The 14333-nt window shown below is 36.1% G+C and overlaps 1 protein-coding gene across 34 annotated transcripts in view; it reads left to right on the forward strand.

Moving 5' to 3' along the window:
• The window catches only part of SLMAP (sarcolemma associated protein), a 150793-nt gene that overhangs the window by 108911 nt on the left and 27549 nt on the right, over window positions 1–14333 (forward strand). For 33 of the 34 annotated variants that reach the window (XM_019823363.2, XM_019823352.2, XM_019823404.2 and 30 more), the window contains 3 exons: window positions 5675–5734; window positions 10916–10996; window positions 11303–11362. In XM_019823363.2, the coding sequence (XP_019678922.1) occupies window positions 5675–5734; window positions 10916–10996; window positions 11303–11362 (201 nt within the window). Of the gene's footprint in view, window positions 1–5674; window positions 5735–10101; window positions 10785–10915; window positions 10997–11302; window positions 11363–14333 lie in introns of those variants that run through there. The other variant, XM_023249864.2, reaches the window with a different exon arrangement.

The following is a 14333-nucleotide window of genomic DNA, read 5'->3' on the forward strand; positions in this document are numbered from 1 at the left end:
TAGACATGCATATCTGGGTAGTGTGGCTATAAAGAAATGCAAGAAATTAAATACCACAAAGTCGGGACAGTGGTTACCTTTATGGGGTTTTTATTGGAAAGGGAAACATGGGAAGCTTTAGGGGGTTGTGGTTAGGGTCTTTTCTTTGTTTTATTTTTTCTTTATTTGAGACAGAGAGAGAGAGGGAGGGAGAAAGTCAGCAGGGGAGGGGCAGAGGGAAAGAAAGAGAGAATCTGGAGCAGGTTCCATGCTCAGCATAATCCCAGAACCCTGGGATCATGACCCTAGCTGAAACCAAGAGTCAGACGCTCCCAGGCGCCCTGTGGTTAGGTTATGTTTCTTGATTTGAGCTGTAGTCATACAGACATTTGCTTTAAAAAAAAATTATTAACCTGTACTTTTGTGTTTTGTGTCCCTCTCTGTATGTTATTTGTCACAATAAATAAGTATGGTTTTAAAAGAGGGGAAAAGAATAATTATCTCCCTAGAGTGTCCCTCAAAAAGAGGGAGTTTTTAAAAAGAAAGAAAATCCTGTACTTTATCTATCAGTTGTGCCAGGCCAAAGAGTTCTTTCAAGGCCTGCATTTATCATTATATGGAGGCTCTTGTCTGAGTCTCTGAGTAGCCTCTGACTTTTAGTGCTCCCAAAGAATTGAAGTGTTCACTCCAAGTTTGAGAACCAGTGGTTAGAAGCTTTTTTTAAAACAGTGTTCTTTTCAGGGTGCCTGAGTAGCTAAGTTGGTTGAGCATCCTACGCTTGATTTCAGCCCAGATCATGATCTGGGATTGAGCCCTGCGTGGTTGAGTGGGATTGAGCCTCACATTGCTCAGTGCGAAGCCTGCTTAGGATTCTCTCTCCCTCTCTCTATCTCTTTGCCCCTTCCCTACTCTCTCTCTCTCTCTCTCTCTCTCTCTCTCAATAAATAAACATTAAAAAAAATAAAACAGTATCCCTTTCCTCAATTGTTTGATTATAGGCCACTAATGACTCATCAGATTTGATCATCTAATCTTAAATATTTCAATAGTGACAATAGCAGCAGATAATTATTATTTAGCACTTAGATACTAGTACTATGCAAAACTTTTTGCATATTTAATTCTTAGTTTTTTAGAATGATGAAAACATTCAAATAATTTTTCCAAGTTTGATCCCTTTAAAAATAGATATTCTTATTAAGCATCTATTATGTATATACCAGGCATTATTTTAGCTGTAGGGGGTACAGAAATGAACAAGACAAAGAAAGATTTGCCTTCATGGAGTTTACAGTCTCTGGAGGAGACAAAAACTAATAAACTAATAACATGTCAAGTAGTGATACGTCCACTGAAGAAAAATAAAAGAATGTAAGACAATAGGTAGCAACAAAGGTAACATAGGGAATTTGAACAGATTTGGGACTAAGCTAAGTGAGGAGTACATGTATCTGGGGAAAGAGTGTGTGAGAGAGAAACTGTGTGAAAACTAGAACTGGTCTGAAACTGCACTTTTAGAACAATAAAAATGTTTTCTTTCTTTTCTTTTCTTTTTTTTAAATAAAGGGCCAGGTAGTAAATATTTTAGGCTTTGCAGGCTATAAATTCTCAGTTGCAACTACTAAACTCTGCCATTTTAGTGGAAAGCAGCCTAGGACAGTATGTACACGAATACATTCGGCTTTGTTCCTCTAAAACTTTATTTACCCAACAGGCAGCAGGCTGTTTTTGGCCCTGTGGGGCTTTAGTTGGCTGACCCCTGAGCTAGATAATATAGACTTTGTAAGGCATGGTAGGGACTTCAGATTTTTTCCTAAAGGTGAGCATTTTGAGTAATAAATTACCCTTTTTTAAAAAAATTTCTTTCATGTTTATTTATTCTTGAGAGAGACAGAGACAGAGTGTGGGGGGGGGGGGGTGTCAGAGAGAGAGCGAGACACAGAATCTGAAGCAGGCTCCAGGCTGTGAGCTGTCAGCACAGAGCCCGACGCAGGGCTTGAACCCACAAACTGTGAGATCATGACCTGAGCCAAAGTCGGGCGCTTAACCTACTCAGCCACCCAGGTGCCCCGAGTAATAAATTACTCTTAATGTATGTTTATAATTTTTTAAACAAGGTGCTACTTAGATCTTCAACATACTAGAGAAAGATTGGAATGCCTTTCAAAGTCTGCATTTATATTATTTTATTATTTTGCTGTATTCATGTAACAACATTTGTGGAACCTGTTTTATATGTAAGAATTGTGTTGGGAATTAAATTATTGATGAGATAACTTCCTGCTGTCACTAGACTCTAAATTCCTATATTTATCACATTTACCTTGGTAATCCATGAGAAGTACTTAGTATTGCACCTGGCAGACGGTAAATATTTGAAGGAATGAGTGTATTTCTCAAAGAGTTCATAGTATGTTGGGAAAGGTAGACATCAATAGATACCTGCAGTATAGCTTATTAGAGATGTGAATGATGGGCTATGGATGAGGAGAGGAGAGATACCAAATCAATCCAAGAGAAAGGAAGGGAAAATAAATTCCATTTTAAACATGGTGAGATTAAGTTCTCATGGGGTCACTAGGTGAAGATGTTTGGGAAGTAGTTAGACAAACATGTTCTGAGACCTACGAGAGAGTTAGACTAGGCATCAACATTTAGAAGTTATGCAAATATAGCAGGTAGTTAATGCTATTTAAAGTGAATTTGTTGTTGACAGAGATCTTGAAGATTAATTAACACCTTTTTTTTTCCTGGTAGAACTAAAAAAATTTTTCATTCCATAAATATAGACAATGCTGCATTGAAAATCTGTACAATTGTCTCTTTCCAGGGTAATACATAAAATAGGGGCTGTGGGATCAAAGGACATGTCTTTTCAACATTTGCATAGGTGCTGTCAAAATTGCCCTCTAAAAATAAAATGATACCAATTTACACTCCCGCCAGAAGGACACAAGATTACTCTTTTACGTACCCCTCCTGGTACTGAATGTTTGCTGAACTGATAAGTGCATAAGGCCATGGCGTTGTTTCAGTGGGTAGACCCTGAACTCCACATGTTTACTAGACATTTGCTTTTCTTGGCCTGTGAATTCAATGTTGTTATTCTTTGCCCCTTTTCTGTTGTGGTGTTTGACTTTTCTTATTCGTTTTTGAAGTGCCTCACATTTTCGCTTGCCATCCCCATACTCCCTTTCCTTCTTCCATGCTTCATTTTTCTACATTGCCTCCATCTGACATACTGTTTGTTTATTTCTTTATCCTCTCTCCCTCCTCACCCCATTAGAATGTATGAACCAGAAAGGCAGGGATCTTGTCATTTGTTCATTCTGATGTTTCCAGCACATAAGACAGTATCTGGCACATAGTAGGTAGCCCCTAATTAATTGTTCAATGAATGAATGAATGAATAATAACCTTTTATCTGTTAATTTTTCAGATATTTTCTCTATGTCTGTCACTGGCCCATTAGCTGTGTTTTAGTGAGTGGTCGGTCATACAGAAAATTTTAATTTGTATGAGGGCAGATCTGTCTGTCCTTTCACATATGGTTTTGTGTTCTGCATTATTATGCTTAAGGTCATTTTTTTTTTAACCTTTGAACCCCTTCACCCATTCCTTTCACCCCCACCCCTCCTACCTTGCAACAACCAATCTGTTCTCTTATCTATGAGATTGTGTGTGTGTTTTTTTTTTAATTCCACATGTAAGTGAGATCATATGGTATTTATCTTTCTCTGTCTTTTACTTAGTATAATACCCTCAAGGTCCATCCATATTATCCCAAAAGGCAAGATTTCATTTTTTTAATGGCTAAGTAATATTCCATTGTGTGTGTTTGTGTATACACATACACACCACATTTTCTTTATCCATTCATGCATCAGTGGACACTTAGGTTGTTTCCATACTTGGCTATTGTAAATAATGCTGCAATGAACACGGGGGTGCATATATCTTTTTGAGTTAGTGTTGGAAGAGAAAGTAGAGGGAATATTCCAGAAAATATAACAAAAAAGACATGAGCTGGTTTGAGGTTTTATTTAAGAAACAAAGGAGGAAGATCTAACATCTGAATAATAAGATTTCCAGAGTGTAGGAAGGGAGAGAGTGGGAGAAGAGAAATGAAACAGAATTTGTTAGAATAGAAGGTAATTTCCCAGAATGGAAGATAGGAGCTTCTAAACTGAAAGGATGCACTGAATGCTCAACATGGTATTTTTTTTTAAGTGTTTATTTCTTTATTTTGAGAGAGAGGAGAGAGAGAGAATCCCAAGCAGTCTCTGTGCTGTCAGCGCAGAGCCCCGCATGGGGCTTGATCTCATGAGTGGTGAGATCATGACTTGAACTGATATCAAGAGCCAGACACTTAACCAACTGAGCCACCTGTGAACCCTAACACAATATTATTGTATTGTATTGTATTGTATTGTATTGTATTGTATTGTATTGTATTTTAATGTTTATTCATTTTTGAGAGAGAGCGAGTGAGCACGAGCTGGGGAGAGGGGCCAAGAGAGAAAGGGACAATGAGAGAATCTCAAGCAGGTTCCATACTCAGCACAGAGCCTGATGTGGGGCTCGACCCCATGACTGAGGGATCATGACCTGAGACAAAATAAAGAATTGGACGCTTAGTGGACTGGACTGAACCACCCAGGCGCTCAAAACGTTGTTCCTTCTTCAAAAACAATGTTATGCTTCTAGGAAGTGAAATTCAAGAATAGAGTAGAGTAGGACAGAAGATGGGTAGGACAGCTTACATTATACATCTTGTAGGACTACCTTTTTAAAAATTATCCAAATCTATTACTTAGACTTAAAGAAAATTTTTTTAAGGAGGCAGGGGCAAATAGTACCACATACTGCAAGGAGCCTGTGCAAAATGAAAATTATTAAAAGGAGCCATGGGCTTTGGAGGTTATAGTAATCTTGGAGCAGTTTCATTGGTTGGATGGTGGGTATAGAGTCCAAGCTACATTGGATTTGAAGAGTGAAGGAATAGAGAAATGACTTCATATACTGCAAACGTGTAAATTCAAGGAGACCAGCTGGCATACAGGATTAAATAAGGGGATAATTAGAATAGATACCATTCTCAGTGAAGCATAGAATATGAAAATCTGGATTTAAATAAATTATGAAGAAGCTGTATATTATACATTTACAGAGAATCACCTATAGAAAGAAACGAACAAAACAATATTTGTTTTAATATCTTTAAATATTTGGCTCTTCTAAAATGATTCATTTTACTGAAGCATGTCATATATGCATCTGTGCTGAATTGTATCAATTGGGAAACTATTGGCATAACCTAATTTGTATTCTTTATTTAAATACATACTTTCTCAGAATTCCTTTATTTCAACTTCATATCCTTGATTTAAAGAGGGTTTATTTGTTATGAATCCTTTTTAAAACGGTCTAGGCTTTTTGACTAAGGTAAAAACTAATGAAAATAAAAGACAAATTGTCCCCCTGCCCCCAGATTTCTGCATTAATCTGATTGTGCTGTTATAATTATAGTTCGAGTTTTCTTAGTTCTCCTTCCAGCTTCAAGTTTTTGTACAAGCCTAGTCATGGGAGTAATATTATCATCTTTAAATTTGGTCATGGAATGTGTTACACTGCCCCGCTCAGGGAAATGCTACTCGGTTTGGGCTTGGATAGTAACGTTTATTTTCTTTGGCAGAGAAGCTGATCGTCGAGGGGCATCTAACCAAAGTGGTAGAAGAAACAAAGCTTTCAAAAGGTTTGTTTTCTGTGGGTTTTCTGTGGGTTTTGAAAATTATTCTTTTGGACAATAGATGTTAGTGTACATTTCCAAGGTCATAGTATTTTAACCATCAATTTATTTCTTATAGCTCACCAAATGGCAATCCAGTAATGGTATCATATAAAATAGTCGGAGTTCTGTTGTAAGAAGGATATCTTAATTAGAAAGTTTCTTTTTAATTTTTAAATGGGTATATATGTGTGGGGTTTTTTGGGTTTTTTTTTAATGCTTGAAGTAGATTCTTTAGGTAGTAAAAGATTTGTTCTGATCTGTCTTCCTTCTAGCATTATTTTCAGGTTTTGTATTTGATATTTGTTACATTTGATATAAAATTTTAATTAAATACAATGTAAATCTTTTAATGAAACAATGTAAAACAGGTGAAAAATGCTTGTATGTCTGTTTCTGTAATTGTTATGCCTTTAACATTCCGTATGAAATTTATATTTTGTTAATTTTCGGCAACTCAATTTGATTTAAACAAAAGTGATTATGTGGGGTCTTATATTTTATGATGAGAGTCTTATACATTGAAATAGTTTATTCTATTAATTCTTTTCTGTTACAATTGTCAGAGAAGAAAAGTAAGTTTTAAAGCATTATATTGTCGAGTCACTTTTATGCATTAGGGAAATTGGTCAAATAAATTTGGTATGATACGCTCATTATCATTATCATTATCATACCTAAGATTTTCATCAGAAGATACCGCTATAAAATTTATAACTAGATTCACAATCTTTTTGGCCAGTTAAAACAATGAGTGTTAAAAGTTTCAAATACTCTGCTTCAGTACATTTTGTTTTATGAACGTAACTGAATCCATTTCGACTTTTAAAAATATTTAAAAGAAGAATGTTATTTCAAGTATCTGGTGGCTTCCGTTCTGAATTTTGTGCATGACAGATGCCATATTTGGGGAAAGAATGCATAGAATATGCATCACTAATATTGTTCTGGCAAACAGGCATTGGGTTTCAGAGCAATGAACTATTTTTAGTACATGTGGCAATTTATTTCATCTTATTAAAGTGAGATGAGAGCAGACTTCAACATAGCTTTTACTTCACCACAGAAGCACCTAATCAGATGAGTTGAATAGCCAGCACTCTGAAGTACAAGGAGAGCCTAAGGGGGAAAAATCAGTGCTTCTTAGTTAAAGAAAAATGTCTTGCTACTTTAGTGCTTCTATTTAATACATTCTGAATTAGAATATATTTGCTTGAAATTATATGATGTAATTATTGAAAAAGATTTGTGCCACCTTACATTTGCTTTTGAAACCTGGCCATAAAATATGTGCTGAAAGCTTTAAAGAGCATGCATTTTGATCCAGCAATCCCACTTCTGGGTTGTTATTTTAAGGAACAAATTAGACAGATATGCAAGGGTATTTACATCAATGTTTTAAAGCAAAAAGAGGAAAACGGAAGTGTCCAATAATAAGGGCATTTATTATAGCAAGTAAGTCCACACAACTAATAAAATACATCTGTTAAAATTGATAATATAGACACAAGTTTTACGTACCCAGAGATTATTTTGTCAGCAGTCAACATTTTACAAGCGTTTCTCACGGTTAATGTGCAGAGGTACACTAATCCTTGTAACAAACTAGATAAAATAAGTTACATTTTAAGAATTTCATATCTGGCTATAAAATATTTCTTTTGGATTTGGCTAAATCGTTTTATTTTAAAATGCTCTCATCAGTGACATTTTTGATAGGATTTGTTCTCTGCATGGAAAATATCAGTTGTGGGGCAGCTGGGTAACTCAGTCAGTTAAGCGTCTGACTTTGGCTCAGGTCATGATCTCACGGTTCATGGGTCAAGCCTTGCGTCTGGCTCTGTGCTGACAGCTCAGAGTCTGGAGCCGGCTTCGGATTCAGTGTCTCCCACTCTCTATGCTCCTCCCCTGCTTGTGCTCTGTCTCCTTCTGTCTCTTAAAAATAAATAAAAACGTTAAAAAAAAAAGAAAATATCAGTTGTTAGAAATTGCTAATTACCAGCTGTTACAAGTCTAAGTGTTTCCTTCAGATATTTCATCTAATGCAAAATATAATCATAGGTTGCATGTGCTTTCTATTTAAACCCTAACTCAACTCGTAGTCATTGTGTGTTTACTGTAGTCTTAGGGTGGAAGTAGAAAGAATACTAGTAGATAAAACAGATGGTTTCAACCCCAGGTACTACCACTAACTAGCTGTATGCCCTCAGGCAACTCACTTTAGCTCTTTAAACTTCAGTTTCCTCATGTGTAAAATAGAATTGACGATATTTAATTGTGGGAATTTAATGAAATATTGCTCACAAAGCAAGAAACATTGTTCTGGTATTCAACAAATGTTTAGTTCTCACTTCCCTTCTTGCTTTCCTTTCCAACTAATGGTTCCATTGGTATAGGAAGTGGTCTCTGGCCAGTGTTTTGCCCATCCATCATAATGTCTTCTCAGAGATACAGTGAAAATAGTCACCTTGCAGACTTTCCAGTTTAGGAACAGTTTTGATATTGGTGTTGGTAGTTATTCTTCTGTTTCCTTCTATATATTATTGGTGTGTATCTTAATGATTAAGTACTGCACAGAAAATCAACCAGTAAGGAGGGTTCTTTCTTTCTTTCTTTCTTTCTTTCTTTCTTTCTTTCTTTCTTTCTTTCTTTCTTTCTTTCAGTTTATTTATCTTGAGAGAGAGAGAGAGTGAAGGAGGGGCAAGACAGAGAATTGCGAACCATAAGATCATGACCTGAGCTGAAACAAAGAGGCAACCAACTGAGCCACCCAGGCGCCCCAGGACTTGCTAATACTAGAAAGTTGGGTGCTGCTTCATAGCTAAAGAATGGATGTTTTAAAAAGAAGGAGATACTCTACTTCTCTTTTTTTGTGTCCTGTGTTTCATTCTTGAGTAGATTTGGTTTGCCTCCATATAATAATTGTAATATCAGGACATAACAGTGATGGACCATAATTTGACTTGCTCAAAACTTTGTCTTCTTACTCAAAGTAGACTTGTGCCTTCAAACATCTGATTCTGGAGCACCTACTATGCACTGTGCACTGTTTTCTGCAATGGGGAGATAGCAGTTAACAAAACAGACAAAAATCCCAGCCCTCATGGAACTTAATATTCTAGTAAGATCTTAATGGAAGATTTGGTCCCACCTTTAATTTTACTTTCCCAGCTAATACTTTAATATAAGATAGAGTTCCTTCTAAGCCAGAAGAATACTTTTGAAAATATAGTCTTCTTGGTTTACCTCAGTATCTTGATCTTAAAATTGCCAAGAATTTTAAAATCAGAAGACAGTCATTTTTCTGTTCTCCCACAGTCATCCCTTTTCTGTGTATAGATTAGAAGTATTAGCCTGCCTTGTTTGAGACTGTAACTTTGTGATTAAAACTAGAACATTCAGAAATGTCTGATTATAGCACACTGTGAATGCACCAGAGGTCATAGATTGGATTCCCATGGGCCTCTGTGGTCAGTGACTTCACTTCTAATCTAAGCTCTGTGTCTCTCAGCAGTTGGCCTCGGACTAGAAATGGCAGTGAGAAAAGAAGCAAGAGTCTTCTTGCAATCTGTCACCTATTTCACAAATTAAGCCACCAATTCTAAGGATGTTCTTAATGAAATGGTCATAATAAGTTACATTCTAATATTATTAAATATATTTTAATATTAATGGTTGTGGATGTTTCTGATTACTTTCAAAATGGAAAATATCTCTTGATTTAGTTGATTATAAAATAATATAATTTTTTCAAACGATGTATGACATTATGAAGTTAGAAAGTAAATATCTGCCATGACCCTACCTTCAGATATGATCATGAGTATCTCTGTTGTAGATCCTTCTAGACTTCAATAAATATGCACAACTGAAAATTCATAGCTAAATGTATAGCTATTTTCAATCTTAATGGGGTCATATTATGCACTGTTCTTTAGCAACCTTTATTTTTACTTAATAGTAAGGAATATATCTTGAATGTTTTCCATTCCATAATGAACAATGCTGCAATGAACATCCTTATAATACTATGTGAAGTCTTTTTTCCTTAGAAGTACTAGAAGTAGATACACACATTTAAATGTTTGGTATGTATTACCACAAACAGTATAGCCAACAGCATAACATTATAAAAAATAATCATATGCCCAGGGAATTTATAATCTAACTAAAGAAATCAGATACATATATACACATAGAATATAAAATAGAACATGATTAATTACAAAATCATATGACACAGAGAAGCTGCAATAAAAAGGAGCAGCATGATGGAGAAATGAAGACTTTGTTAGAGGTATTGGGGCTTAAGCTGCATCTTAATGAATAGGCCAAGTAGAATGGTCATTGAGTTTAGCAAAATATCAACTCAAGCAAAGAGTTAGAGGTCGTAGTGAGCTGGCATGTCTCAGCCCTGTAAAGAGGCTAGCCTGACTGAAACAGAGCTCATGTGTGAATTAATGCAGAGACCAAATTATAGCTAAATCCTGGGATATAAAACTTGGCTGAGGCCTTGTGGAGAACGGAGAAATGACCATCTCTGTAAATGCTATTCAAATGCACGCCATAGAACATGCAGATGTGCCATTAGCGATAAGGATCTAATTGCCGGTCATCTTTAATAACATTGGTGGGCTTATAATTAGGATTTTTGAGAGCAATTTGTTGAAAACAGGGCCTGAGATATCTTCATTGGATCAGGCAGCACAGCACTTGCAAATAACCCCAAAACTTGGTATAACTATTGCTAAGGCAACCTAACTAGTGTTTTTATATAAGAGAGCCATTTCCTTTCATCATTTTCAAACAATGTCCACATTGTCCTGGAACTTTGCTATATTTGTTGCAGTTCTCTGCATACTTTAGCAAAGCTTGCTTCATTTTTGTTTCTAGTTGGCCAGTGGACAGCCTTGACAAAAGCCCCAGCCCTCTGCACAGCAGACACGATCCACATTATAATTTAATATGAGCCACGTGTAATAACCAGCATTCCATTTTGGAGTGGAGTGGTGAAGAAGTAAGAGAGGCAGTGACCTCAGTTAATTTTAAAAGTATTTTGCATATAGTAGATTTAGAGTTCTCAAAGCCTAAGGTGGTTTTATTGATATAGTTGTAATGAGATGCTACTTTTATTTTTTTTCTTGGTAGAAAACCAGGCAAGAGCAAAGGAATCTGATTTGTCGGATACTCTGAGTCCAAGCAAGGAAAAGAGTAGTGACGACACTACAGGTGAGTTGTAACGACACTACAGGTGAGTTGTAACGTAGTATTTGCAAATTTACAGACATTATTATTACTGTCTGAGCAGTTTAGGTATGCAGGTTAATGTGAGTGGAGATTTCAAAGTTTGTGTTTGGGGGAAAAGGCAGTCTCCTTCCGTTTGTGGAGATACTCCCTTGAACCTTGGATATATTGTTAAAATTACTTTCACCTATCCAAATACAATACCTGTATAAATTTCACTTACTTATTTTGATAGTGATAGCTTGATGATAGAGCTGATTACTGTTTGTAATTATCTTCCCCCCCCTGCAGACGCCCAGATGGATGAGCAAGACCTAAATGAACCTCTTGCTAAAGTGTCCCTATTAAAAGGTACTTTAACATGTTTTTATAACATTTTAAATCAGAGCATCAGATTTACCACAAAATTGCATGTCTTATGTGAAGTTTTAAGTTCAGTTAAAAGATTAAGATAGGTTCTCTAAAGTAGCAGGAACTAAAATTTAAAATGTTGGTGTTGGTGCCGATGCTTCAAAAGAAAATATTTCAATTGTAAAATAATTTGGATCAGTCAAGGTTATGAAGGGCAGAGTGGTAAATGGTAGGAATATGAAATGCAGCTGTGTTTTTTTTTGTGTTTACCTTTATATTGCTGAGAGAAGCTCATTACCACCTTTAACATAAATTAGAAAGAGAAGAAAATATTAATGTTCTTGAAAGAATTACCCGTTTTCTCTGTTGTCATATGGTAACAGTTGTAAATTTCCTCATTTTCTGGCCCTCATCCTCCAGTAAACATCCCCAGGTTCTTAGGACAGTCTTCTAGAAATTTTAGGTAGGCCTAAGATAAGCAGTGCATGTAATAAACTTTCACTCATATCACTTCTAAATGAGAACTACATTTATTTCTTGATATTTACTTATTTAGACTGATAATAATAGTAAATAAGTCAACATTTATCGAAGTGTTTTTAAAATAAAGTGCTTTGGGTGGCCTACTGATAAGTTTGTGATTGTCACCATATAGGCTCTTTTATATTGCCTTTTGTATACAGGATAAGTTGACATATAAGTTCAGCCCACTGGACTAACCGTAGGCAACTGTCTGGAATGAGCAAAAACAGCCTGTGGAAGTTTCTTTGTGTAGAGATGCTTATGCTTCTGGCTGGGCTTTTAAGGAATCTCTTAGTCCAGACCCTGGGTTTTGGATTATATAAGGAAGCCTTAGTTTCACCCTATATGACCCTGCTGCTGGCCTAGTTGTCAGTGATAGGAATTAACAAAGAGATTACCCAGATTCTTTTAGAGATCCTTAACCTGGGCATCCTGGCCTTCTCTCTTCTTCCCCCTGGATAGTAAAGCTCGCATCACTCTTTGAGGTACCTCTGACTGAATTCCATTACTAAGGGAAGCTCTGAGGATTACTGGCCCAGGCAGCACAATTGTCAACCTGTCTTTCAGTACAGTCATAGTTTCCAGAACTTTTCTGGCACTCTTACTGATCTGCACTTCCCAGGTGACCTTTGGTGTTGATGAGGCATGCTTTTTTTTCTAGCGTTATAGTAATAAGTCTGAGTTAATGTTTGCATAGTCTAGAAGTCTCATCTTGGAGCATTTCTGATTCTTCTCAGAAATGCAATACTGTTGCTGTGTAAACTGTTACTGATGCTCAAAAACTGTCAGAACCCCTGGGCCTTTGTGGGAACATAGAGAAACAAGAGTAATGAGCACCTGTCATACAAAAGTAGCTGTTTTATGGTCTTTTTTACTATAGAAATCTCCCAGAAATCTTTTCAGCAGCCAAGTGCAGATTGATTTATAAGTAACAATTATGCTTGTGTTAATTATATTCAACTGTTACTAGTGCTCTTGTGATTTTATGTGTCAGTCTGTTTTATATTTTACTTTTATCCTGTTGCCTACCACAATGCCAGATGTTCAGTTATTTGTTGATTGAATTAACAATAGACCTCTTACATCAAAGTTATAAAACCATAGAGTGTTAGGAAAGTGACACACTCTACCTAAGAAGTTGAGTCAGAGAGCTCTGGGCTCAGTCCCAGCTCCGCCATTTATTTGTAATTTGTCCTTAGGCAAATTGCTTACCTGCTTTGTGCTTCAGTTTTTTTCGTTTGTCAAATTGAAATTTATTGTGAGGATTAAATGAGATAATGCATGTAGATCACTCACCATGGTGCTGGGAACATAACCTGTTAAGCATCATGATGAAGACACTGCTAATAATGATGTTGGTGATTGACAAAAGCAGACCTATGTGTTAAAGAGTAACTTTTCATTAATTGAATAAGATTATGGGGTTTAAAAACTATTATTTCCTACTATATCTTTTAGGGGAAGAAGTTAGTGGTGGTAAGCCTAAATGGTTGTTTTTCCATTGTTTCTCTTTTGTAAGACTTGTGTAATTTCTTGAAAATAATATATTCACTGGCACCTATTAGAAGCACTTGGGTTATGGTTGATTGTATGTGGTTATGCTTTGTAATCTCTATGATTAGGTTTAGTAGGCTGATAGAACTTTTCTCTTAAATGAAAAAATATCAATTATTAAGCCATAGGGTTAACCTTGAGAGTTGTACAAAGTAGTACAAAGTAGTTGTCCTTTTTTTTTCCTCATTGAACCCCTGTGCTTGACTTTTTGAACCGCTGTTTTTGTTTTTGTTTCTTTTCAATTTTTTTTAATGTTTATTCATTTTTGAGAAACAGAGTACAAGTGGGGGGTGGGGGGCAGAGAGAGTGGGAGACATAGAATCTGAGGCAGGTTCTAGGCTCTGAGCTGTCAGCACAGAGCCCAATGCGGGGCTTGAACCCACAAACCGTGAGATCATGACCTGAGCTGAAGTCAGACCCTTAACTGACTGAGCCGCCCAGGCACCCCTGAACCACTGTTTTTAAATTTTATTCTTTCCCTTCTAAAAAAAAAAAAAAAAAAAAAAGGGCCAATCTTGATTTAGAATTATAATGTGCTACCTTTTGTGTTAATCACCTAGTATGAGGAAGAGAATGAAATAGATCAAATATTCACCATGAGATATAAATAAAATGAGGATAGCAGTAGTGCCTTTTCCCTGAAATGTTATTTTCAACCAATTTATGACATTTTTGAGGGAGAAATAAAGATGTGACTTGAACCACAAGTTTATGTATGTTTAATCATTTCCCCCAAAAAGGTAAAAAGAAAACCAGAATTCAGTCTAAGTAGCATCTAATGCAAGTTTGCTGTATATAAGGAACTATGCCAGGGACTTCAGTGGTTTTAAACTCTGATAAGACTGTCCTTGGGGTTTAAGGAGTTTCTAGTCCAATTGGTGATAGGAGAGATATA

Source organism: Felis catus, chromosome A2 (genome assembly GCF_018350175.1).
Source record: "Felis catus isolate Fca126 chromosome A2, F.catus_Fca126_mat1.0, whole genome shotgun sequence".
NCBI classification, from domain to species: domain Eukaryota; kingdom Metazoa; phylum Chordata; class Mammalia; order Carnivora; family Felidae; genus Felis; species Felis catus.